Source organism: Dermacentor silvarum, chromosome 5 (assembly GCF_013339745.2).
Source record: "Dermacentor silvarum isolate Dsil-2018 chromosome 5, BIME_Dsil_1.4, whole genome shotgun sequence".
Lineage (NCBI taxonomy): Eukaryota > Metazoa > Arthropoda > Arachnida > Ixodida > Ixodidae > Dermacentor > Dermacentor silvarum.
The window spans coordinates 46563200-46588102 of record NC_051158.1 but is presented as its reverse complement, the minus strand read 5'-3'; the positions used below and the strand labels follow the sequence as shown (position 1 = coordinate 46588102).

At 46.0% G+C, this 24903-nt stretch overlaps 3 protein-coding genes across 3 annotated transcripts in view; 1 reads left to right on the top strand and 2 right to left on the bottom strand.

The window, feature by feature from the left end:
- LOC119453358 (uncharacterized) overlaps positions 1–21985 on the bottom strand; it is a 39321-nt gene extending 17336 nt beyond the window's left edge. The window contains exon 1 of the mRNA XM_049667815.1: positions 21756–21985. The gene's annotated coding sequence lies outside the window, so the exon portion shown is untranslated. The remainder of the gene's footprint in view (positions 1–21755) is intronic.
- On the top strand, positions 10762–12020 carry LOC119453356 (WD repeat domain-containing protein 83). The gene has a single exon (XM_037715397.2). It carries the CDS (start codon positions 10875–10877, stop codon positions 11793–11795), a length of 921 nt encoding a protein of 306 aa, XP_037571325.1. The 5' UTR covers positions 10762–10874; the 3' UTR covers positions 11796–12020.
- On the bottom strand, positions 12479–21349 carry LOC119453357 (methylated-DNA--protein-cysteine methyltransferase-like). The gene is given in 5 exon segments (XM_037715398.2): positions 12479–14323; positions 14325–14524; positions 17421–17578; positions 20412–20563; positions 20853–21349. Coding segments are annotated over 5 exon segments (705 nt in total). The 5' UTR covers positions 20985–21349; the 3' UTR covers positions 12479–14260.
- Positions 21986–24903: the final 2918 nt, after the last annotated feature.

Below are 24903 nucleotides of genomic sequence, written 5' to 3'. Positions count from 1 at the left end.
TTAGGAGCGAACACGTAGTTTCTTCGCATACACAGGACTCTTCAGAGTGCGAATGATCGCTGTATATTGACTGTAAAGTATGGCTACCTAAGTGACATGGCCTGCTCCATTACGCAAGTTCTCATCTTTTATGTCTATGTGCTAAGCGTTCGGGAGGGAGGGGGGGGGGGGGGGATTTAGCGTACTTTCGCTCCAATTTTATATTTAATCGGGTGCAGTTGTTTCGAAATTTTCGAAAAGTATCCAAAAAATATTCGCATTTACGAATAGTGACTATTCCATTCGAAGGCCGAATACAATAGGACACTATCCGATTCGGTATTCGAAAGTTTCGAATATTCGCGTACCCCTAATTACATCAACAAAGTGAGCCATCAAGAATCTTACAGCGAAGCTGTTGGCCTCTAGTTGGTCGGGATTTTTCGTAGCATGCTCACCCAGAAAACGGCAGCTGGAAAAGGGGGTTTGTGTTTTAGTTCCCGCGTAACAGAATTGTGTTTTCTCGCATATTCGAATTACAAGCCGATGCTATCGTGTCTGTAGGTTGTGTGTAAGTCGTACTTTACGAATTTTTCAGCACATTTTACTTTGAGAAACTCAATTGGTTCAATAACGCAGCTGCGCCAGGCGGAGGGCCCAAAAACAAACGGCAATTATAAGGTTTTGTGTTTGAGTTCCCGCGTAGCAGAATTGGGAGGTGGCGCCACGTCATCGTTATATAAAATGAGTGTATAAAATAAAAAGCCATTGATGTCAAATTGAATGCCGCCACGAAGGAAGGAAACCCAGGAGAGGCCCCGGCCATCGCGGACGTATTGGAGAAAGTGTGGCGGAAATCACGTGCTGTTTTTCGCAAAGGAGCACTGGGACGGGTACCCCAAATGTCCACGTTGCCATAGCAACCGCGCTCCTGAAGCTTTCGCTGCTGCTCTCGGTCTCTGAAAAGTGAGATAAGACTTTTCCCGCCGGTGTCTTTTCTCGCAGCACCTTTTGTTCGCGAGAAAACCTGACTTTGGAGTGTAAGCTTGACAGTTGTGTTTTGGGTCTGTGAGTGTGAGTGTCAGCCAGCAACAGATACACTCAAGCAATCACGGCGCGGGTCTTCGTCGTCTTCTTCAACGTGCCACGAAAAAACACAGGAGCGCGTCTGCTCCACTAAAACTGCTACAGAAGTTTCGTAGGCTTTGTTTTGACACGCGTCGGCACAACACACTTCCGGCGGCTCGTAACAATGCAAGTTCAATGTCCGCGCCCATCTGCTCCGGTGAGCTGCAGAACCCCTGATTGGAGGCGCAAAGGCAGATGGCGCACCAACATGGCTCCGGGCGCCGCCATGTTTGATCACATGGTGACGCGTCCATTGCTAGCCTCAGGTGCCTCCGTTGCCTCCGCGTTTACAATGGATGTGCATGACGCCGGTTCGGCTCAGCAAACCTCTGTTTGTGCATAACGGTGACTGGGTGGACGACACGAATCTTTGACCACAGCTTCAGAAGACAATAAAATGAAATTACGAGGTTTCACGTGCCAGAACCATGATCTGATTATGAGGCACGCTCTAGTGGGGGACTCCGGAAAATTTGGACCACCTGGGGTTCTTTAACGTGCACCTAAATCTAAGAACACGGGTGTTTTCGCATTTCGCCCCCATCGAAATACGGCCGCCATGGCCGGGATTCGATCCCGCGACTTCGTGCTTAGCAGCCCAACACCATAGCCACTAAGCAACCACGGCGGGTAGCTCCAGAAGACATGTAAGCGCTTTCGGAGCTCATTACGCTTGTCCAAACGTCGCGAGCAGCGTATACGGCGATTGTACTGAAAGCGGGGCTACAAATGTATTCCAAGCTGTCAAAACTTTCCGCTTATGAATTAAATCAGGATCAGTGTGTTTTGTTCTTCGTTTTTTATTCGTCGAACACTTCGAAGCAGCGGCTTGTCATGTTTCTGACTCAGTAAAGTTCCTCGGTGCGGCCACTATCTCATTATTTATTTTCTGCGTAATCGCTTCCGGGTGTGCTCAGTTGAGACAAATCAGTTATTGCTGCGCACAAGGCTTGAAACGTCGGTGTTCTGTACTTTGCAATATCTTGTAGCAAAGACGCATTATCGCTAGTAACTCGCTTACTCTACGGACCATCTCGAAACGTTCAGCTTCGAACATTCGTGTGTTGTGGGAGTAGTCCCCGTCACCCATGCTTTGGCGCATTGATTCAAGAGTGCACCCATTCTCGTATTCTTGATACGTTGGCGACAGAGTGGGCGGAAATTTGCGCGTGAGTTTGGGTGGATGCGTGCGAGAAGTTTAGTGTGCCAGGAAGCGGTGTTATACTCAATTTGTCACTGCGCAACGAGCGGTACTCACTCAAGCAGACGTTCCGGAGTTCCGAAGTCCCTTCTTTGGAGGCTAGCGATAGAACGCTGGCGGATGAGTGAATTTTCTTTATCCCCGAGGAAAGCCGTGCATCGCGAAGGGCTGGCAACACAGGCAGTCCTTATGTAGCAGCCGTCCGTGGACTTGGTCGCATAGATTCATTCCATTTCTTAACATACCAGTCAGTACGTTTGCTGCCAACTGCTGCACACGTCTTCCCTCTACCGTTTGTACATTTTGCAGCATGAATGGAGCACAGTGCGTTAGCGGACACGCAGTTCCATTTCCGACAGCTCATCGGGCAGTAGCAGTGCAGCGGTATCGGCTTCGTATTCGTGCGCTTTCACTGAGGCAACGTGCGGCGCGTAGCCGGAAGCGCCATCTCGTTTCTCTATAGCAAACTGCTCCGCTAAAATTATCTATAGATAGATTAAAGGCAGCATCACGCTGCAGAGATAACAGGTCCCAAAGCGTGTTTCTTTTTACCGAAATTTGTGCGTAACACTATTTGTAAAAGCGCTAAAAATATGTTTTAGTTGTACTATAAATAGGCAATCCTAAGTAGTAAACAATTATAGAGAAAGGTTTGCAATCAGTGGAACTGGCGGAAAGATATTGATCAGCTCAACTACTCTGGAAGTTGGAACGTTGGAACGGCCGAACTGTAATCACCTTCCGAAGGCCGGAGTTGTGTTTAGAAAAACTTTATTTCAGCCTTAAGACGATACGAATACTTCAGAACTCCCAGGCCCACAGCTCCTAACAACCGGTTACTTGTGAGAGCAAGTTGGGCGATGAAATCACTTCTACAGAACCACCTCAGTTTTTGCGCCCTTTTTCCGGAACTTCATCAATATTTGCAAAAACCAGCTGCAACAAATCTGCAGTTGGTTTATTTCATTTTGTTTACAGCGAATGCTCTTTTATTTGACGCTATAATGCAAACAGAAATGTGTAAAAAAATACGACCAATGTGCATCGACATTATCAAGTTCTGTAGTTGCGAGGTTGTCCCCGAGAACGTTCACTGCATGGTCCGTTCCTGCGGCGGGCGGTGGCGTCGGTATCGGCGGAAAGCAAAGGATCGAGGAGGGTATGGCGAAAGCGTGAGAAGTAGGGTGCCTTGATGCCCGCGCGCGCTAGCCGGGGTGCTAGTAGAGTGTACTAGAATACTTGGGTAGTGGAAAGAGCGGCGGGCAGCGCGTGAGGCACTTTATGTTAACGCTACCAGGTGGCGCCAGCGGCTCCTAACCGAGCACCAGCAAGCGCTCGCAAGCGGTCATGCAGCCTCAAGCACGGAAGTTTTCTTTTATTATTACTGCAGTTATGCATACTACTCGCGCTGCAAATGTCATTGCTAGCTTATGAGCGAATTAATCAAAGCAATATGACTTCAGCAGGGCTAAGCTTTCGTCAGATTACCTCCGCTGAGGAGACGGCGCCAAGGCACGAAGTGCGTGAAGCTTCGCGCTTACAGTAAGAAGTCGCCTTAGGAGATCTTGCGTGGAACGGCGACGTCTGCGTCAATTTACTGGCGTGTTAATACGAACAGCCCCTGTGAAATGCATACATCACGTCCCGAGTGCACGCTCCGGGAACGTCGTACTCCCGCCAGTTCTCTTATCACAGGCAAGCGCCTTTGCGGCACTAACAGACAGCAATTCCAGGTGTTCTGCGCGTTTCTTTTTTAATATTTTGGAGTAAAATTTAAATTAAATCGCGATCTCATTATGAGGCACGCCGTAGTGGGGACTCCGGGTTAATTTAGAGCGCCTGGGGTTCCTTAACGTGCGCTCAATGAACGGTAAAAGGGCGTTTTTGCATTTCGCCCCCATCGAAATGCGGCCGCCACGGCCGGTATTCGATCCCGCAACCGCGGGCTTAGCAGCGCAGCACCAAAGCCCCTACGCCACCACGGCGGCGTAATGTTTTGTCCCTGGAGTGGCAAACCTCTCCTCTTTTGTTACGGGTTTCTCTTGTTCCTCAAACACACGACGAAGCTATCGTTTCATTTGATACTGAAGCATATAAAATGCAATTGAAGGAAAAAAAAAACATTTTTTGCAGACCAACTGTTTATTTAAATCCGTTGGTTCAAGACATGTGCACCAGGTATAATCACAACACAATTTGTTCAAAGCTGGTGTGCGTAAACTGTTCACACAAAAGTTTAAAGGAACGGAGTAAGGTTCCCTGAAAACCAAGCAAGCACGCTCATGTGCAGCGGCTTAGCTTTAGGTAGTTAGCAGTTTTCGGGTTCTGGCACCCGGCGCGGTTAAAAGCCCTTACAATGAAGTGCAGACGGGTAGTCGCAAACCGCCGACGTTTCCGAGTGTGGACTAATTGTCTTTGCGGTGCAAATTCCTATTCGACTGATTCCGTTGAGCTTCGTCTTTCGGGGCTTTAAACAACGACAACGTCCGTTCATTTAGCTCACGAAATCCGGGGTACCGGCTCTTGCAACCTCATCTCATTTCCCAATTGTTGGCTCATACCCACTACGGGGGATTGGCCAAGAATCAGGTGATTTCAACTATGTTTATTAGAATTTAAACAAAAACTAAATTTGTATAGCAGAAATTAGAAAAATACCATAAAGAATTTTAAGATAAAGTAATTTTGACATAAAAAAGGTAAATAATAGGAATAATTCATTTCTAGAAATCCAGCAAGGTACTCTTTTTGTGCCTCTTATGAAATTGTAAACTACAAGAAAAGCATCCTTGTGGCTGTGCCCCAGTGAAGTCACCCCAAAAAGAGAGAATCTTTGGCGAGGTTAGTCTTTCGAAATGGAATTTCTAAGTGTTTTATCAGTCTTAAAATTCCGTGGCACAACAGAATAACTTCTTGTTGGGCGAATTGGTGTTTACGGTAGCACTCGTCTTTCCTTTCCTCTCGTCTTTCACTGTTGTCTTTTATTTCGAGTTTTGCGCTACTAAGTATCATGTTCGGTGGCCCAAGAGGAAAAAAAATAAGCGATCAATGGATTCAGGTGCATTGCAAAAAGAACATAGAGGTGATACAGCGAGAGGCGGTATACGGCATGTCCATTTTGTAAAGGAAACTGACACCGATTATTGTTCTACGGTAAACAAAGATAGTGTAAATCATAAGAAGGCGTTAAAATAGATTTTGCGGAATTTTGCGATAGCGCAAGAAAATCTAACGTGTCGGAAACGCGGTAAAAGAAGCAGAAACTGCGTCCGCAACCTCACTGACAGCCGCTACTGCAGCCGCGATCTCCTCGGTTTTTTGACGCCAGCGCCACGCGCGGCGGTTACAGAAGTGGCAACAGCTCTCCCATAGGCCGCGCCGCGCGCTCTTTCCACTACCCAAAGTATTCTAGTACACTGTAGTGCTAGCATCGAGGCACTCTAGTGAGAAGAAAAGCGTAGCGCCGCGCACGGCGGGCTTTGCGGTGACGACGGCTACGAGATGGCGCCAGAGTAGCGCGCGTCGTCTGTATGGAAACAAAGCGCTGTATGAGCGGATGTCCGTCTGCGGCGGCTGCTGTGAATCGCGCCCACGCGTCACGATTAGCGAGGCAGTCGCGCCACACGTCGCTCCGTTTGCAACGTGCCGCATGGGACAGATTGTCCGCGCCAGCCAATGTATCGCGAAATGAAAACACGTATACAGCTGCGCTCAAATTTCGCATTAGGGAGTATCGTAATCGTCAGTGATTTTTTATTCTGATGCTTCCCAGAAACCCTCAGTCGTGAGACTAACGCTCCATGACACAATGGTGATGCGTCTAAAATCCACGGAATAAGATCTTACTCCGTACTACAGGTTCCTCACAGCACCTAATTGCATTAACTGTATGACCTGCGAAAGCAGGTACTGGCGACTATATATCCTTAGTTTAGTGCAAATTCAACCGAACCATAGAGCTTCCTACAAAAAAAAAAAAAAATGGAACGCACTGAGACTTCGCGTTTGAATGTAACTTGTGTATCACTATGTGCTGCTTTGTTGAACTCTTTCAATATCTCCTCTGGGCCCCGCTCACTCTTCAGAATATTCGGATGAAGACATTTGAAGCAGTGAAGAAAAGGCTTTATGACCCGGCTTTATCGCGCTTCTCTCAACTTTTTTTGTCAGGGTGACATGCGTTGTTTAAAAGTGTGATATAGTTTCGTATTTGTCGCTATACATTCACATTTGCATATGGCACGGCCGTATACAGAGCCCTCAACAACAGGGTTCAAGAGTATTGCTCTCAAGCAGTAAATGTATATTGTACTTTTAAGCCTGAGTTTCCCACTTTGGTGACCGGAACCAGTTCACATCACGAAAAAAAAAAACGAAAAAAAATAAATAAAAAACGGATTTCCACTGTGCGCAGTGCATGCCCAAACATTTAAAATGTCCTGAAGACATACTAAAGATACCCTCGAATGCTGTTTTGAGAACATCCTGGGGATGCGCTGAGCAGGTGAAGCCGGACAAATAGACAGAGTTAGGGTGTTTTGAGGCCTATGTGACGGTGTCTTGAGGACGTCCTAATGTACTCAAGAGTGTACGTCCTCAAGACGTCTTCGGGATTTCTTGGTGTTGTTTTGGATGCATCCGTAATTGTGTCATCCCCATGACTCGACCATCATTTGCCTCTTTTGTCCCTATCTAGTCTTATATTCCCCTTACCACCGTGTGGAGTAGCAAGTCAGAAGCATGTTCTTCAGGCTGACCTCTCCACCTTTCAAACATTTAAGTCTCTCTTACTCTTTCTCTTTTATGTTAAGTTTTAAGCGTAACGAACGTATTTTCTATGATGCAAGATGTGACCTTGTGCAAGGTTTCTCGTGAAATTAGGCCAGTTTGAGTTTCTGGACGATTTATACATATAGATACCAAGATTTCAAGAGGTGAAACGTGGCGCATTGCATAGGGTGTCCGGCTCCCGCATGAAGTTCCTTCGTTCGAATTCACCTCTGTGCATTACTTCCATACCTTATTTAATGATGAATAGTTTGTCCTTTGGTTTCGTTTACTCAGTAATGCTAAAACAACTCGTAAACATTAGCATAGCGAACGTGCTAAGGGCGATATTTTTCTTTCATGTCGCTTCGTCTTCAGCCAAACATCCTTTATCAATGGTGTTAATCATTTTAATATGAGCACCCCAAGGCTTCTCGTCAGGCGTCAAACAGGTTGGCATGCACTCCCGACCTCATGTGCCGCGCGTGGAGCTTTTGTCTCGCCCCAGCGTGACGCTTCCGAAAGTGCAACGGGAGGCTGGCACGGTTCGAGGTAGTTGACCCTGGTCCCGAGCAAATCTGTTTTGCAGCTCTGGAAGGTCGTTCAAGACCACCCGTTCCCTCCAGCTGAGCGCTTCCAGGCTAGGAGGCAATGCCGCAGGCAAGTCAACCATCGGAGAATAGAGCCCTTGGAGAGTCCCCATTGGCCGAACATGACGCCACTTGCACGGGCCCGACGATTGGACGAAAATGACGACACCTGAACGGGCTCGACGATTGGCTGTGTCTGACGTGACCCCGACAGACTGAAGGGGTTATAAGCCAGAGAAAGTTCGAGAACAGAAAGTCGTTCTTAATTGCCTCGAGCCGCAGCGTCCGATTTGCTGCCGGCCGTCGATGATTTTATTACTGTTATTTGTTTTGTTCTAATAGTGTACATAATGTAAATAAACCTTAATTTCCCTAAGTCCTCCTCAACGTCACCGCACTCAACGGCAAGATCTAATGGCATGTATTGCGGGCTTTTTTTTTTTTTTTTCATGCTCGGAAAAGCACTTTTATGTAGCCCGTATTGAGCAACAGAAAGCTGTATGGGGAGTTTTTCGTGTTGCCCTACAATCTTCTCAAATACATTTTTCGTCAAATTATAATATTTCAGAAGTCGATTTATTTATTAAGACTAACTATGTAATTAGGCGCAATGCAAAAAATAATCTGAGTAACTCCAAGCGACGGCAAACAACATTACCTTGGATGCTTAAAAACACATCGTTCCTTACATAAGTACTCATAAATTAACTTAATTCTGCGATGAGTGCTTTCACAGGAGCTTGCGCTTTGGCGGAGCTCCTATTGGGCCATTTCAAAAACTCCTGTTTTAGCAGGAAACACGCGCACACGGACCATATACCATTTAGAGAGCCAGCACCGGTCCAGAGCAAAAAAAAAAAAAAAAAAAAAAAAACGGCTATTCGTCGGCTCAACGGTGCTCCGAGCTCTGGCCGCTGCGCTCAGCTTTGCTTTCTAACGTCCACTATATTCGACAAATTCTCCATTGATGGGCCTCGGGAATATTATTTATCTAAGTCAATTAGTAAGTTCAAGTAATTTCCCCTATGTTATTCTTGGTGTCTGAGTTTGTTGGCTTCTTATGATATATAATTCTTCCATCCCCGTATTCGAAAATGCCAATTCAAGAATTGTTACAACTCCAGCCACACAGAAGATTTGTTTACAAGCTCTTAAAATTTTGAGGTGGTTGAGGCCGCGGGAGCATTTCGCGTTCACCCGTCGTCGTGATGTTGTGAAGTGCGACCTTGACTATGTGACGCCGGCTTTGTTGAGCAAATACAGCCTGAGGCCTTCCGTCGACGTGCGAGATTAACACGTTCCGTTCAGTAAGCGCACATACGAAGTAGGCACGCTCGTTGCTTTTGCGGTCCGCGCATATCTCGAGCCCGATCACCGATAGGCGGCAGTTCACGTGACAGTTTCACGTCCCACGTCGTATGCTTCGGCTGTTAGGCCTAACCAGCGCAGTTTCGTCGGGTATCGGCCGCCAAAGTTACTGCTTAGTGTCACGTCGAATTTTTTTTTTCTTTTTTTTTTTTTTTTTTTTTATCTGTAAAGTCGGGGTGGGGTGCGAGTTATATACAAATTTCGACTTGGGTGTGGCTTCACGGCAGCGCGCATTTCACCTCAAGATGTGGTTTCACGGCAATGCGTGCCGCACTACCATGAAACCACCTTTAGGACAAAGTTCTCCGCCAGCAGGGTCGTCTAAATAGAACCGCTGGCCGAAGATACGACGTGGACGGTTTGTGCATCCACGAATGAAGGCTGTCAATACGAATATTTGGGTGTTGTCTGCGGTTATTCGTGAGAGCTAACCCGCGTTTTTTTTTTTTTTTTTTTTTTTTTTTTTTAGGGTGTAGTAATTTGGAGGTGCGACGTATACGCGAGAACATACGTATTATTATAAAGGAAGACGCAGACGTCGAAAAGACGCTTAATCCATCTGACGGCAGCACTACACATGACACGACACAGCTTGGTCGCCGTGCTTTTAAAGGCAACAGCACCAACAAAGGATGCGCGCGCATAGTCTGCGCACTGAACGAAAAAGGGACAGATAATCAGCACAGGCACGTTTCATGCGATTACAACACGGATATTCGTTCGTTTTGAATACTGACATTCGAAGCCAAGCAAATGTCGATCAAATATTCGAAAAAAAAAATGAGCGCAGCCTGCACTAGTGGTGCAAGGCTGGAGCAAACGGCGGAACTTGTGATCGACCAAGCTACAGCCAGGGTCGCTATCCCGACGATGCTGGATACTAAAACGCAGACTCTCGCGTTCTCGTTTTCGAAACTCGGGATCTTCGACTCGACGGCGCCTCTTCTCGGCTGCAGCTTCGGCACGGTATTCCGGATCCGCTCGTCGCCGACGCGCAGATTATCGCTTGGCCGCACGACGCGCTTCAAGACGCGGCCTCGCGAAGCGCTGAAAACTCTAGGCGAAGCGAGGCACATGTGGTTGCTAGGCGACGCGAAGTGATGTCACGGCTAGACGGAGCAGGTGCGCGGTCGTAGCAGCTCGGCGCGGCGGTACGGAGCGGCGGCGAAGTGAGGCGCAGCTGTGCCAGGTGGTTGCTAGGCAACTCGCGGTGACGTCATCGTCAGGAACAGTTTCTGGTCTACGCTATACGGGCCAACCTCTGGCTTAAACAGCTCCGCTGTTAAAATGGAATATTCGCACAAGGCGAGTGCGAATATTAATGTCTCCTTACTACTGTCAGATCAAGCTTCAATTTTTTTCTTTTCTTTTTTGCGTCGTTCACTGCACCGGTAACAAACAGCAACACCGGCGAGGATGCGAATGCTACAGGTGCTAAAGCCTCGTGATCTTCCAAAGAGTATTCCGCTGGCCATCCATCACAACGCACATTTGTCGCGGGCGCTCGGAACCGAAACCGAATTCAAAAACATTAAGTTACAAATTTAACTGCTAACATCACGACAAGCGTTTGTCTGCCTAACATATTAAAACTAAGGTAAATTTTGCGTCATAAAAAAAAGCGAGTGAAAGGAACGAACGAACAAACAAAACTAAGAAACAATAAAACAAAAAACGAAACTGCACTCATTGAGCCGTATCGAGCCTAGCCGTACTTTAGCCAGAGCCTCACGGACTAGGAAGTGCGAAATGTTTGCACGTTCGTTTGCCGGTATTTTTGTAACGTAAAATGGGCGTTACTGCCTGAGACTACGAGATCATTCTCTGCGATCGCCGCAGCCATGGTAGCCGGCGTCCCCAGCCTCAACATCAAGCAGCTCGACTGCAAGCAGGGCGCCGTTCGTGCGGTCCGCTTCAGCGCGGACGGCAACTACTGCCTGAGCGGTGGCAGCGACCGCACCGTCAAGCTGTGGAACCCGTTCCGCGGCGCACTCCTGCAGACCTACCTCGGCCACGCCGGCGACGTTCTCGACATCCGGGGTTCGTGCGACAACGCCACCATCGCGTCGGCCAGCACCGACAAGTCCGTCGTGCTCTGGGACGTCACGACGGCCAAGAGCTCGCGCAAGTGGCGCGGCCACGCCGGCGCCGTGCAGGCCGTGTGCTTCAACGAGGACTCGACCGTCGTAATATCGGGCTCCATAGACGGCAGCGTATGCTGCTGGGATACCAGGAGTCGGGCTCGCGACCCTCTGCAGGCGCTGAAGGAGGCCCGCGACGCCGTGACGAGCGTGCTGGCCACCGATCACGAGATCGTCAGCTCGTCGCTCGACGGATCGGTGCGTCGCTACGACCTCCGCATGGGCAAAATGTGCACGGACACGCTGGGTTGCCCGGCGACGCGAGTGCAGATGACGCGGGACGGCCTGTGCGTGCTCGTCAGCTGTCTCGGGGCCACGCTGAGACTCCTGGACAAGGCGTCGGGACAGTCTCTGCAGCAGTTCGCCGGTCACAAGAACGCGCAGTTCTACCTCGACTGCTGCCTCAATCAGGACGACTCGCACGTCTACTCCGGGTCCGAGGACGGTCAGGTCTGCTGCTGGAACCTCGTCGAAGGATCGCTGGTAGAGAGGTTAAAGCACCCGACCGAAGCGCCGGTGTCGTCGCTGTCTCAACATCCGTCGAAACCGGTGCTTCTGACGGCGACTCGGGGACTGGTGTATCTCTGGGGAGAGCCCGAAAGCGTCGCCAAAGACCCCTAATGCGACGACTGCTTGGTTCAGCATTGTGTACCAGATGATGAAAGTGTTTCAGTGTGAGCAAGCTTGAACAGGTGATACTAGCATCCAGTAGGGTGGGGGCTTGCATTGTGAAATGGGAACACCGTGGTTCCGCAACATCAAGAGTCTAGAAACAGTTACTGCTCAACATGTTCGAGATGAGAAGTCGTGTCATGGCAAAAGGACGCTGTGCATTCAGTGCAAATAGCTTGCAATAGGGCTCATAGTTACAACATTGTTTGTTCACTTGTATCTGTGCACCTTGTTTCATAAGTACGTGGGTTGTGTGTTCATATTTACATATGGTGCAGGGACGTCCAAAAGCACAGCGTAGTTGGCTTTTACTGCACTGAAAGACTTCACTGCCAGGTGTCACAATTCTTTTGCCACTCCACCTTGTGCTAGAAAGTTGAAGTTGAGAAATCTGGCATACTGTGTATGATTCACTTAATTTAGTGTAACAGCACTAATTCGTAAATACAAGCAAGAAGATACAAAGATGTCATAGCTGTGCTATGCACAGCACTTCCTATGCATTGTGGATGCTGAAAACCACCTGCAAACTTCTGTAATATAGAAACTTAGTGGAAAACGTTAACCCAGTTTCACAATTCAACATCAATGACAGGTCAAGCACAGCAAACTATGCACACAGGCAAAATAGGTTTCGGAGGTTTGCTGACAGCTTGCAGCCAATATTTTATTGCAGCAACATATCTTATGATCAGTAACAATTACAGATGCCCCATGTAGTCTTACAATTAGGCCAACCTCCCCTTGCTGGTGCATTTCTTCACGTATATTAAGTAAGCAGCCATCAAATACATAATCGGACAATAGGCAAGCAGTACACATCAAAGTCGCAGGCTCCAGCGCCCAATTAATTGCTCATGCATTCTTCCGTCAATATTCCTTACAACTTGATAGCAAGCAAATGTGATCTGTAGCTTCTCCACATGTGTTGATCAATACCTTTCAGACTGGTAGCACTAAGCAACAATTTACTCTTTCATCAAAGTTTCACACAGAGCAGTTCACTAGAGGAAGTGCCTCGCTAAAATATTTCTTTTGAAATTCTTACAAAGAAAGCACAATGCAAGGCGTTACAGTAAAAAACAGTGAAAGGCTATAAGATCCTGTCCTATGCTTGTAGAAAGCTATTGTTTAGCCATTCAGGTCTGTGCTAACTATACACACGAAACAAATTATCTTTGCCTTTGTAAGAAAACAATCAAACTGGAGCTTCACTGTTAACTAAAGTGCAAGAATATCAAGTTTGTAATTCATCTTGGTGAAGCAGGCATTTACCAAATTTGCCTCTGTCATAACTACTGCATGAAGCTAATTGCAAGGGCTTCAAAGAATGAACAGTTTTGCTCTACTTAGGCAAGACACCTTGTCACAGAGTGCAAACCACAGGCATTTCAGACCATGAACAAGCAAAGGAACTTCGAAATGAAATTGGACACCAGCTGCTTTACGAGCTTTCAGCACATTTAGTAATAAGGGACTCTGGTAATGCCTTCAATTTGTTTGGACAGCAGAACCTGGAAGAGTTGGAACTTTCAAGTAAAGGTTCCAATTCATGACTACTTAGTCATTTGCAGGGTTTTTGCAACATTTAGTGAAGTTGAACTGTAGCTGTGCTTACAAACGTGCTACAGTTCAACTTCACTAAATGTTGCAGCTCTGCTTACAAACATCAACTGGCAAGATGACTCGAGCTTATAAAGTCACTACAAAGTAGCACAAGTGGCTACACTGCAAATGTGATGTCCAATTTCATGCCACTTCAACGACACAGGATCTTCCAGCCTTTTTAATAATGCCTTCGCTTTACACTGACAGCATAACCTGCAGAAGTTGTGACCTTACTAGCCAAGAGGCCAGCTCATCACTATTTGGTCATCGCCACAGTATTCTGAAACATCTGGTGAACTTAAACTACAGCCCATTTACAAACTTGATGCAACTAGCCAGCAATAATGATGGCCAACAGGCTAGGTGACCTTGTTAAGTCACTGCAAAGTGGCATGACTGATCTGGTCATGTTGCCAAGCGATGGCCAATGAACCCTTTACAACCCAAGCTGGCTGTTCTGCAGGGCACACTGCCCAAGATACGGTGGCTCATGCATTGCTAAAATGCTAATAAAAGCATAATTCTTGCCGTAGCTGAATTCCTTCCCATGAGCAACACAAGTGCATAAACACAATCACTGTGCACCAACTTTCCTGTAATCAGCACTTTAACAATGTGCGAGCGGACGCCACATTTTGGGCAACTGTGTCTGCGGCAAAGCCAGCTTGGCAATTTTTAGAAGGGACTGTAATGGCGACCACAGCACGAAATTGGCCAATCCTATGGCCGGAGCCAATTGGCAAGGCAGCAACAGCAAGCTTTATCACAGGTCTTCCGCGACTTCTTTTCCATTTCCTCACAGCACTTTAGTAGCACATGCCCTCGTGGTTAAGGAGCCACTGTTTCACATCGTCCCGCTTCCCTCCGGCAGTAATGTCCCAGGGTGCCGTTGTGACGCACGACGCGGTGACACGGCACTAAGAGCTGGAGTGGGTTGTTCCGCATGGCAGACCCGACGGACTGGGAAGCCCGGGGGTTATTGCAGAGCCTTGCCAACTCGCCGTAGCTCACCGTCGTCCCTGGACCGATCTTCTCGGACAATGTCCGCCACACCGAAGCCCAAAACGAACCTGCGAAGACAGCACAGTGGCATGAGCACAAAGTCATCATAATATTTATTTATTTTCAGGTTACTGCTACGTCTCTGATGAGACAATAAGTAGGAGTGGGTAAATACATGCTAAATGCCACGAGTCATCAGCCACACCCTATTTATTTCTCGGAAAGAAAAGTGAAAGTGCACATCGTATTGGTGTAAAAGCTTAAGAACTCCATAACCTGAACGCGCAAAATTTCTGTGTGTGAACAAGAACAGACATGCTTTGTAAACCCTTGCCACCAGATTGCAATTGCCATGCGTTGCTGCCAATTCGATGCTTTTCACAATGAACACCGTCAAGTGCATACGAATGAATAAGTGTTGGGCTGCAAACTGCACGCGTCATGTGCCTTCAAAGGCTATCCGCAACAAAATTTGGATGGTATAAAAAGCCTACTTTCAGATAGTGTAGATATATAGCATTCTCAGTGCAAAATTTTTAAGTGTGAAATACGAGTGGATGCATCACAAACAGCTTGCAAAAATGGTGTTTTTATTACTTTATATTGATAAAAAACTAATAGAGGGCAGAAGAAAATTTGGAGAGCGCTTAAGCTTCGCCTTTGAGAGTAGAACGCGATAGCATTCAACGATTCCTGGCTGCTTATCAGCCTTCCTGGCAACTGCAGCTTTTTTGTCCAACTTAGCCTTCATGTGCGGCTGCCGATCAGGCGAGCGCCATCTGGATGGTATTTTTGCAAGGAAGTAACCATGGCGCGCCACTGTATGAATTGTAGAAATGCTGGAAAAAGGGTTTGTGTTTGAGTTGCGGTGTAAGATAATTATGTTTCCTTGTTATATTCAAATTACAATTCGGCGCTATCATGACTGTAGGTTGTGGTTAAGTCGTACTTTACAATTTTTCGGACGGATTTCACTTTGAGAAATTCAATTTTGTTCACTAATGCCTTGCGGTCACAGTGGTACGGGATGATTATTTGCGCCAGCGATGCCAGCGCCCACGCCAACACCAACGCTGGATTTTCTGTGACACGGGGCCCTTAATGCTATCGAAGCACCACCATTATGGCTCGCTAGAAACTACGTAGAACATAGAAAGGCTGGTGTGGCTATTTAGCATGGACTCCGAGATTCGGTGCCACTCTGGAAATCTAGGAAGTAATGAGTTGGGATTTGCCTCACACATGCATTGTCTGCTAAGATGAGATTTAAGGGCTGTTAAGAAAATCTGAAGATTGATTCAATAAAAGTGTAATTCGTGAGGTTAACGTTTTGCTAGAAAAGGGGATTGCCGACGTCTGCGATGGGCAATGACTCGGAATATTGAAGTAGGTGTCATTCATCAATGTTTACATTGTAAAAACAAACTTTTCATCACACTACTTAAAATCTTTTGTTCTTTTTCGTCCACTCTCTATTTTGAGCTGTTTGCTTTCTACAATGTTAGCCTGCCAACTCACCCACCTCGCCATTTTCACTCCTGTTTACATTTCGCGTTCACAGAACCACTATTGCGATTCACTGAAAAAATACTTGGAAAGTGCTTGCAATGGTGCAATGCCCCTTTAATTACGATTAACTTCAACGACATGGGGTTCCTTAATGTGCGCCTGAATTTAAGTACACGAGCGGCCCCATTGGAATGTGGCTGTCATGGCCAGGAATCAAACCCACAACCTCATGCTTGGGATTGGAACACCATAGCCATGAAGCCACCACGGCATGTTGTTACTTGATCTACATTGAGAACACGGCCTCCTCCAACTTGTGAAATTATGTCGAGTGTTATGACCAGACCACACCCTCAATAATGAGGATGAGTTGAGGTTGCTGGAAGTTGAGGTGAAGTGTAGTGAGGTTGCAAAATTTGATTGGAGGCGGAGGTAGAGGTCAAGCCTTCCAAGGTCATTTGGAGATCTAGGGTCGCAAGCCTCGGTGTGGTAGCGATAGTTCTGCAGAGCACAAAATAAAAGAAAACCAACATATCGATTGCGGGACCGGTCACTGAGCATGCGTTCAGTGCCCATTTTTGTTCTTTCTTGGCTCCCTGATTTGAGCAACACGTGAAGTTCGAGCCGAGATGTGCACTACAGCTCCAAACGTTGAAACGAATGGTGATGTTCACCATACTTTCTAGCTTGACGTTTGCAGTAAAAGAAAAGCTTTGTCTATTACTCTACCCTCACACTGCCAACTGCCTGATTGGCTCAGTTCGTGGAGCAAATGCTCCATCAAGACAGTAGTGCCTTGTTTGAACACTGAACCAAGACAAATTTGAAAGCCTTTTTTTTTTCCCCGAATGACCCATATGGGTATCGTTTTTACCTTTGTGTTACCAGATGCCTACTTTACCTAGCGTTGTGAACCTACCAGTCGAATCCAGAGCCTACTTATTTAAAAGGAAAAGCAGGTAAGACGTGTTATCGTTCACCACACTTATTTCTGGTAAGATGAAGCACTGATGTTAACCATTCGCAAGCAAGAAAGCAGGCAGTATTCAAATGTAACCTTTGCATTCATGCTGGAGAGTAAAAGCTGACATACAGGCATAAATGCAGCAGAACAATAGACCCATTTCAAAGCTGTTATGTTATTTTTTTTATGCAGCTTGGTGCCTAGAACATTACAGCAATGTTTATCATTAAAGTGGCAGTTAAGCAATACCACATGTTGCCAGCTGCATGTAAAGCAATGATATGTACTCTACACACACACTGGATGAAAAAATTGTACAAGTAGCAAACATATGCTGGACAAACAATATGTAGATCACCAAGTTTTCGTCATGATGCATTACAGAAAAAAAACACCTTGCCATTTATGAAACGGGTCTATTATAAGCAGCATATCAGCAGGCCACCCTGAATAACAAATTAGAATGCCTTTGACACAAAAATGTAACAGACCTCTCGGAAACACAGTTGGCCCGCAGATGGCAGGCAGTGGCCTCTGCTCTTGACATGGGCTCTTGAAGTAGGCATCAAGCCAAGACAAGCAGCCTAGCACAGGTTGGTAGGTGTAGCCATTGTCCTCAAACTCCTGGCTCAGCAGCTTCACCTCAATGCTGACAAAAAAAAAGAAAGAGCATTGTTGTTAAGCCAGGTGCAAGTTTGGGTTAATTGATTGAATGTGATTGAACTAAAAACATGAAAGCAGAGCTTGGACAAAAAAAAAAAATTGAGAAATCGTGAAAGTAACCACCATGTTTTCATCCTTCCTTTTTTTTTTTTCCAAGTTCTACCTAGGTGCTGTTAGTTCAATCATCTCTTTAAGCTGTTACAGTTGGAAGGCAACCAGCATAGAAAAAACATCACAGTAGTAGATACGTAATATAGACACTGTGACATTCATAGATTACTTGACATGAAAACAAAGTGAGAAAGGCCAGCAATTGCCTCGAGAAGAGGCACAACTGTGCCTGGGGGCCTCAGGTGGAGGAGGCAAGGAAAGGCACAGAAAAGGAAGACAAAGGTAACAAGGAATAACGCTGCAGCACCTCATTAGTACTAAATTACATATTTTGTAGTAGAGTTGCGATGCTCTTACAGTGACCTTGAGATTATTTAGTACAAACTTTTTGGACACCCGTGCACCAATCTCGATGACTGGTCTCATTAATGTTGAATGCCTGCTACGGAATTTCAAGCCAACGTACACCAGAGTGACTAATTTCGGTTACAAACATTGCCGTACTACAACAGCATCATTCTGACCCACCAAGGAGCCTACAATGTTTATCAATGCAAAAGTGATAAAGTTAGAAAGAATTTGGCATAAAGCATGGTCATGCCGTATACTGTCGTGTGTTGCTCTTATTCAAGAAAGCTGAACCAAAACTTTAAAAAGTCATTACAGTAGAATGATGAAAGAAAAGAACTGGCTTGAGAGTGAATGCTAGCATAAACGAAACATCAGAATTTAAATATCTGACAATGAAAGCCGCAGTTAAAGAATTTTCCTGAGTTCACCGATGATCCTCAGCTTGTTTGCAACTGCAGTAAAGCAGCTGTTCAACTATGTAAATAATGATAGAGCAGCATGAATATTGCCTGAAAAGTGCAAAGGATAAGAGATGTTTGACTACTCTCCAAACTAAGCAAATGAGAATACACACAATGCGAGCACACTGGTCTTCCTTGTGCCAGTTCTGTATGCTTATTTTAACATGCAGTTATATCTGTCACAACTTGCAACAGAGAGACACCGGATGGTGTAAGAGCCCAACTTAGAAGTATGTCGCATTTTCTCAGTGAAAGTGTGGTGTACAAGGACTTGTTCATTCTCGAATCATGTAAAAAGTGCAATTGAAGTAATTCAAACCGAACAACAGCTCTCAATCTCTGCACCATCCATGCCCGATCCACATAATCACAACCAGTTACACTGTGCAATATCCTCATCTGTTTAACCACGGCCACTGGACAAAAAAAAAAAAAAAGGTGCAGCCCCCCTGACACAGCAGGCTCCACTTTTTTTGCAATGGGAGCGAATGTCACAGCCCTAGTTGCATTGTCGGCTGCTTGGTTGGGCCAAACGGCGCTAGCATACGGGGATGGGATGCGTCGGCTTCCACGGGCAATGGCGTTACAAGCGCGTTCCTGATGCATTTTCTATGCCAATCCCAGACAAGAGTCGCCGACTGGTGGTGCCAGGGCGGATAACACCGTTTTCGATGCATGTGGCTTTTTTTTTATCCAGTGACTGTAGTTTAACTACGCAATCCCGGTATGTCCTTGGTTGAGGAATGCTAAAGAAACAATGAAAACAGCCAGCTCAGCTAAATGCCCTATTTCCAAGCTTGCAGTAGCTGACATCCTTCTTTTTAACCCTTTAACTGCTGCTTTTTTTCCCCCACTGCCCCCCATCCCCTTATTCCGGAGCAGTGAGAGGACCTGCTGACCAGCTCATGCCCCAAGGACCAGCTTTGACTGGTGGTCAGAGTGTGACGGGCAGCAAGGGGCCATGGCGTCCTGGACTGAGGACACCGTCCACCTGGGAACGACTATTGTCGTCTGCTCTTTAAATAAAGGCTATTGCTCTCTTTCTCTCCTACTGCTTCTCAGCCACTGCCATTTTTTTTCTCACGTGTTGGTTTAATGGACATTTCATGCTACACATAGAAGCTGGTTTTCCGTCGTCGCTTTCTCCCATTTCAGTATCTGTAAACAGTTCCCAAATTCCTTCATCTCCCATAGTCTGGACAGATGAACCTGCCACACTGGCAATGGCTGACTGCGCAATCCTAAGTCAAAGCCCTTTTATTTTCACGTGTTCACCTAGCACACATTTCAAGCTACATAGAAACCGGTTCTTCGTTGTTAGTTTCTTCAGATTCAAGACAGTTTATATATCTTTTCGTCTGTCAAAGTGCAGACAGACCTGCCACCCTGGTTGGCCATGGCTGGCCTGCTAAGACAGAGCAACACAGCACCCAGACATTGTTGCTCCACCTGCAGTCAACTAAACATACAAAAAGACTTCTATGTGTTTAGATTATCTCTCCATAGATGAAACAACTGGTATGAAATGTTCCTTTTTGAATGAGCTGTTGCTTCTGAAGAGGAAAGGAGTGTGCTGATAGTATGAAATGAGCATATACTCGGGAAGCGGCAGGGATTGTGCAAGGGTGAGTGCTGGGCCATCCTGGGAGTGGCTGTGAAGGGTTGGAAAAAATATGTTTAATGGTAATAACACAGTTAGACCAGCGGTTTCCAGTTAAACACTTGGGAGGATTGCCACCAGCTAAAATATAAATAACATACGTTCGATCCTTCGCTACATATTCATTACAGCTAAACTTAAAATATTCTTCAGATACATCAGTTTTCCAGTAACAGAGTACAAAGGAAACGCTGATTCAGTCCTTCGAGCGTGAATGTGCGGCTGGAATACGATACCTCAGGTCAGGGGTGAAAAGTGCTTCGTCATCCATCTGATGCAAGCTGTGCAGACCGTGCGGGCAGCTCTTCACGGCAAGGCGGCCAATGGGGCTGCTTAGAACGTAGTCGTTGGTCGGGCCGTAGGGGCACGACTTTCGCTTCATGACGGCCTAGAATAGAGAGAAAAGACAGACAAAATAAAACTCCGGTCACATGGAAAGAAAAAAAATGAAAAAAAAAAAAAAAAAAAAAAAAAGCAGGCAGCACACGTTAATAATTCGCACACGGTGCCAAAACAGGAATAGCCAAGATCGAACCAAGCGCATATCGCGCTGTTTCGAACCAGACGCACTCTGTATGTCAAAAATTTAATAGGTTAGAAAAACCTATTCACGAGTTTCATCTGCAAAAGGCTGTGCAAGCGTTATGCAGTAACGCGTTTGTCCCGCGTTCACTTACCGCCGTGGAAGACTCGCTCTTGTGGGCTGGCTTCGTTCGGACCCGCCGAACACGGCGCTTGCGGGACAGTGCCTGCCTTCTTTTTAAAATAAGAATTAGCAGTAAAGCAGCCAGTTTCCTTCGCCGCTCCATTGGACGCGCAGGAAAGTTCCAGCACAAAGAAAACGAAGGATCGCGCAGCAGACAGCCGCGGTTCAGGGCACCGTGGTTCAGCGTGCGCGGCCGAGAACAAAACGCGCGGTTACCACGTGGTACCCCTAAAGTCCCTAGATAAAACAAGTTTAGGGACCTTAGGTACCACCAGTTTGCCACGCTTCGCGCACAGAACGAGCAAACGACCGAATTTCGATACGTGCAAGAAACAATAAAAAGACTATTGCGAGACCTTCAGAAATAATTTATGTTGCTTTGTACGGCGAAATAAATAAACATAAATTATTAGAGCATGCGTTACACGCCAGGAGCGTACTCGCTGCCCTCGTAATTTTTCCAGTGACTTTACTCATACTGGCAACACAGTACAACACTAGCCGTCGCTCGCGTGGTTGTTTGGCAGTGGTGCATCACGATTTGTGTGGTCCACAAAAATCGCTCCGAAACACACAGTGAAGTCTTTGGCAAAGTGCGGCAAAGCTTCTGCGTAGTGTTTAAAGACTGCGACGAAAGCCGCCCGTACAGCTACGCGTTTCACAGCAAACGCGAAACAGTGCATATGAATTATGCGCGAAATTAAAAGCACGCCGAATAACTTCATGAAACAGCCAGTGACGCTAAATTCGGCGTTTCAGAATACTTTCTGTATTAAGAATTTAAGGCGTAGTATGCTTCTCGCGCGCTTGAAAATGAGTCGCGAATCTTTCCTGCTCAGAAATGCACAGTACGAAAGGGTCAGACCAGACCAACCTGTCAGTCAGCTGTTGCCAAAAACCCGCACGTCGCACAGTTATCCAGAGTTTGCACCACCTGAAAAGTGCACACGGGTCCTTTTCGGTAACACTCTCGTGTGATGACCACGAGTTCACAAATTCAAGACAAAACATTCAAAACGAGCTATTCGCGCGAAACCATTGCTCGCGACACGCACAGCAACAACCTAAACAAGCGGCCATGCAACCGGCAGTGGTAACCACGTGATCATTCAGCTTGCTTTCTGGATCGGCTGTGGCCCTACTTCTGAAGCAAGCGATCGATGTCCCAAACACAGTGACCATGACGTCACCAGTTGCTTTCGACCACCCGCAGTACAACAAACGCACGGCCTTCAAGATTGGGGACGTCTATCACTCGGATGGAGCCGTTGCCTTGTACTTTTCGACAGCTGTCCACACATTTGACACGACTCGGGAAAAAAACAGCGAAATGAAAGCAATGGAAGTATTGTCGTCGTTGCTCCAGTTGCTCTCACATCGACGTGGCATAAGTGGATGTTGTCCTGCTTGAAAGATGCTACACTAAAATCCCATCACCCTGCACATGATCTTAGGTCCCTAGACAAAACAAGTTTTTAAACTTGTTTTATCTAGGTGGGTGGAGTTGTGTGGCAGTAGTTACCCGTCTATAGAAATTCGGGTGTAAAGTCCAAGAGGAAAGAATGGAAATTTCGTGTCCATTGAAGTATGTGAGAGAACTGTGTGCAGGTGGACCTCTGGAAGCATACTTACAGGAAATCCTCCACATACGCTCCTCAGAATATGCACTAATTCCTTCATATTAGTCGGCATGCAAGAAGTGAAAATGTATATTTGTCTATCTAATTAACCACCCCATGTTCGAAAGATGTTAATGGTGCCACAAACTATGCTAACTTTTTGCATTGGCATTACCAGAGTTGTGAAAGTTTATTTACCCGTAAAGGGATCATTCTATGTTGGAGTCTCAAAGACGCACAGAAATGAAAATTGTGTTGAAGTAAAACCAGAAAAAATGCATGGGGCAATAGGACGTCAGGAGGGAGGGGGCTCCTCCGATATCTTTTTTGCCACTAAATGCATCGTTATCTGAGGCAAGTCTCTGAAATGGCCAAGTATTGCAGGTACTGCATGCGTGAAATGGCACGGTGGGAAAAGATAGAAGGGCTGTATCAAACAGCTAAAAACTTGCTTCCACAACTGCAGAAAAACGGGAAACGAGAGAAGTCTTTTATTGAAAAGCAATCGGGGCGTTGCCAAAGGGGATAGGCGTTCAGCGTTATTAATTAAATTTTTAACAGTTTTTCCTTGGGCAAAACCTTCCCTCTGAATTCAATGAATTATTCATGACCTTCCTCCCAGTCTGGGTTTACCTGTGGTCTGTAATCTGGAAGGAGAAGTTTATAAAAGTAGGCCAGGATTCAGGCGTGCCCATGTTGTGAAATTACAGATAATGCACAAATAATTTTACCCTTTCGCACAGTATGTCCTCACCTGTGGCAAGAACCACCAATGCCTACTGCACTACTATAAACGCAATGCCTAGTTTATGCAGGCACAGTGAGTACGATGGAACATCCAGTCAGACTGGCAATTTGGCCGAGTTGGTTATGCCTTGGCAAATAGTTTTTGTGCCGACAGACATGCACAGAAAGGGGGGCACAAGACACAACAAAGACCTCCTGCACTTCCTGTGTCCTGTAACCCCCTTTTTTGTCTCTACATGAGTCAGTGCAAAAATTATTTTGCAAGGCATATCCTGAGCACTGCAGAGAAGCAGTACAAATGGTGGCTAGCTGAAAAAACTAACTTTAGTGTCAAAAGTGCCAGATGAAGACGAGTGCAGTGAACCACGTTGTACCCAAGTTAACAACACGAGCATAGTCTCCTAATAAAATAGCCAGATGGAAATCTGGATTTACGGGCTCTTCAACTACCACGGGAATGGCGTGTGCTTGTAACACATTTCTTCAGAACAGAGGAATGCTGTATGTTAGTAACTACTCGAACCTATTACCTGTCAAAACCTATCAAAATAAAACGAGCACTCGCCTAAGGTTGAAAGATACAAAACATGAGTATGCGTTTTACGGGTATGTCTCACTAGATATGGATGGGTTTTTGAGCAGTGACACCATCGGTGGCCATTTCACGTTTCTTAAGGGTTCTTATTTGTAGTACTATTCTGAAAACAGTACGACGACAGCAATAAGAGCGTAAGTGAAGCTAAGCAGTGCCACACAGCAAATATGCAGCAACAACACTAGCTGAATAAAAACCCAGAAGGTTATTTGAAACCAGAAGGACAATGTTTAGACAAATCCACGTACTGCTAATCACTCCCATGCTGGATGAAGCATTGTAATGGCAGCACAGGTAGACCCACTAGCACCCATTTCCCTCTAGTTATTCTTGGTACTAAATTGTACACACAAGAGCGTAAACAAAGTTGGTGATGGTTTTGTGTCTTGCAACAACTGGAGCAACATTATACTGTAATCTTCAGCCACCTTACATTGCTGCATACTTTCCAACCTGTTATAACTTTAAAAGTTAGGGATACTGCTAACACTAAGGAGGGGAATAAATAGCACGCGTTTTTAAGTTTGCCCTGAAGTACGATGCATTCTGTTAATGATGATTTGCTTTTAGACAGAGCACACAAGTACGTAACAGCAAAATTCTGAAAAAGGACCCCAACGTTTCTAGGTCACAGTAACTTTCTTAGCGCCTTTGCTGTTGCCAATTTCACCTGCTTCAGAAACGTGTCTGAATTAACTAGCTCTTGCGCACCTTGGCATATGGCATCTTGCGCTAGCGCAAGAGGGCAGTGCAGGGTAGTAATCGCAATTTTTTTTGCACGTGTATATTGCGATCTTGCATCACCCTCATCTTTGTATTCCTTTAAAACGTCTCGTGGGAACAGATTTTGTTTTCCCGTGAAACCTTACAAATTGTAGAACCTTAAAAGGTCTTGTGTGAACATATTTTGTTTTCAGTGAAACCTCGTAAATTGAGGAACCAGCCCAAATTCATAAACTTTACGGAAAACTGGGGAGAGCTGACAGGTATGTTGCTGATACTACTTTTATTCTCTCGTTTGGAATACTATAGCATAAGGTGACACTAACTTGCATTTCAGA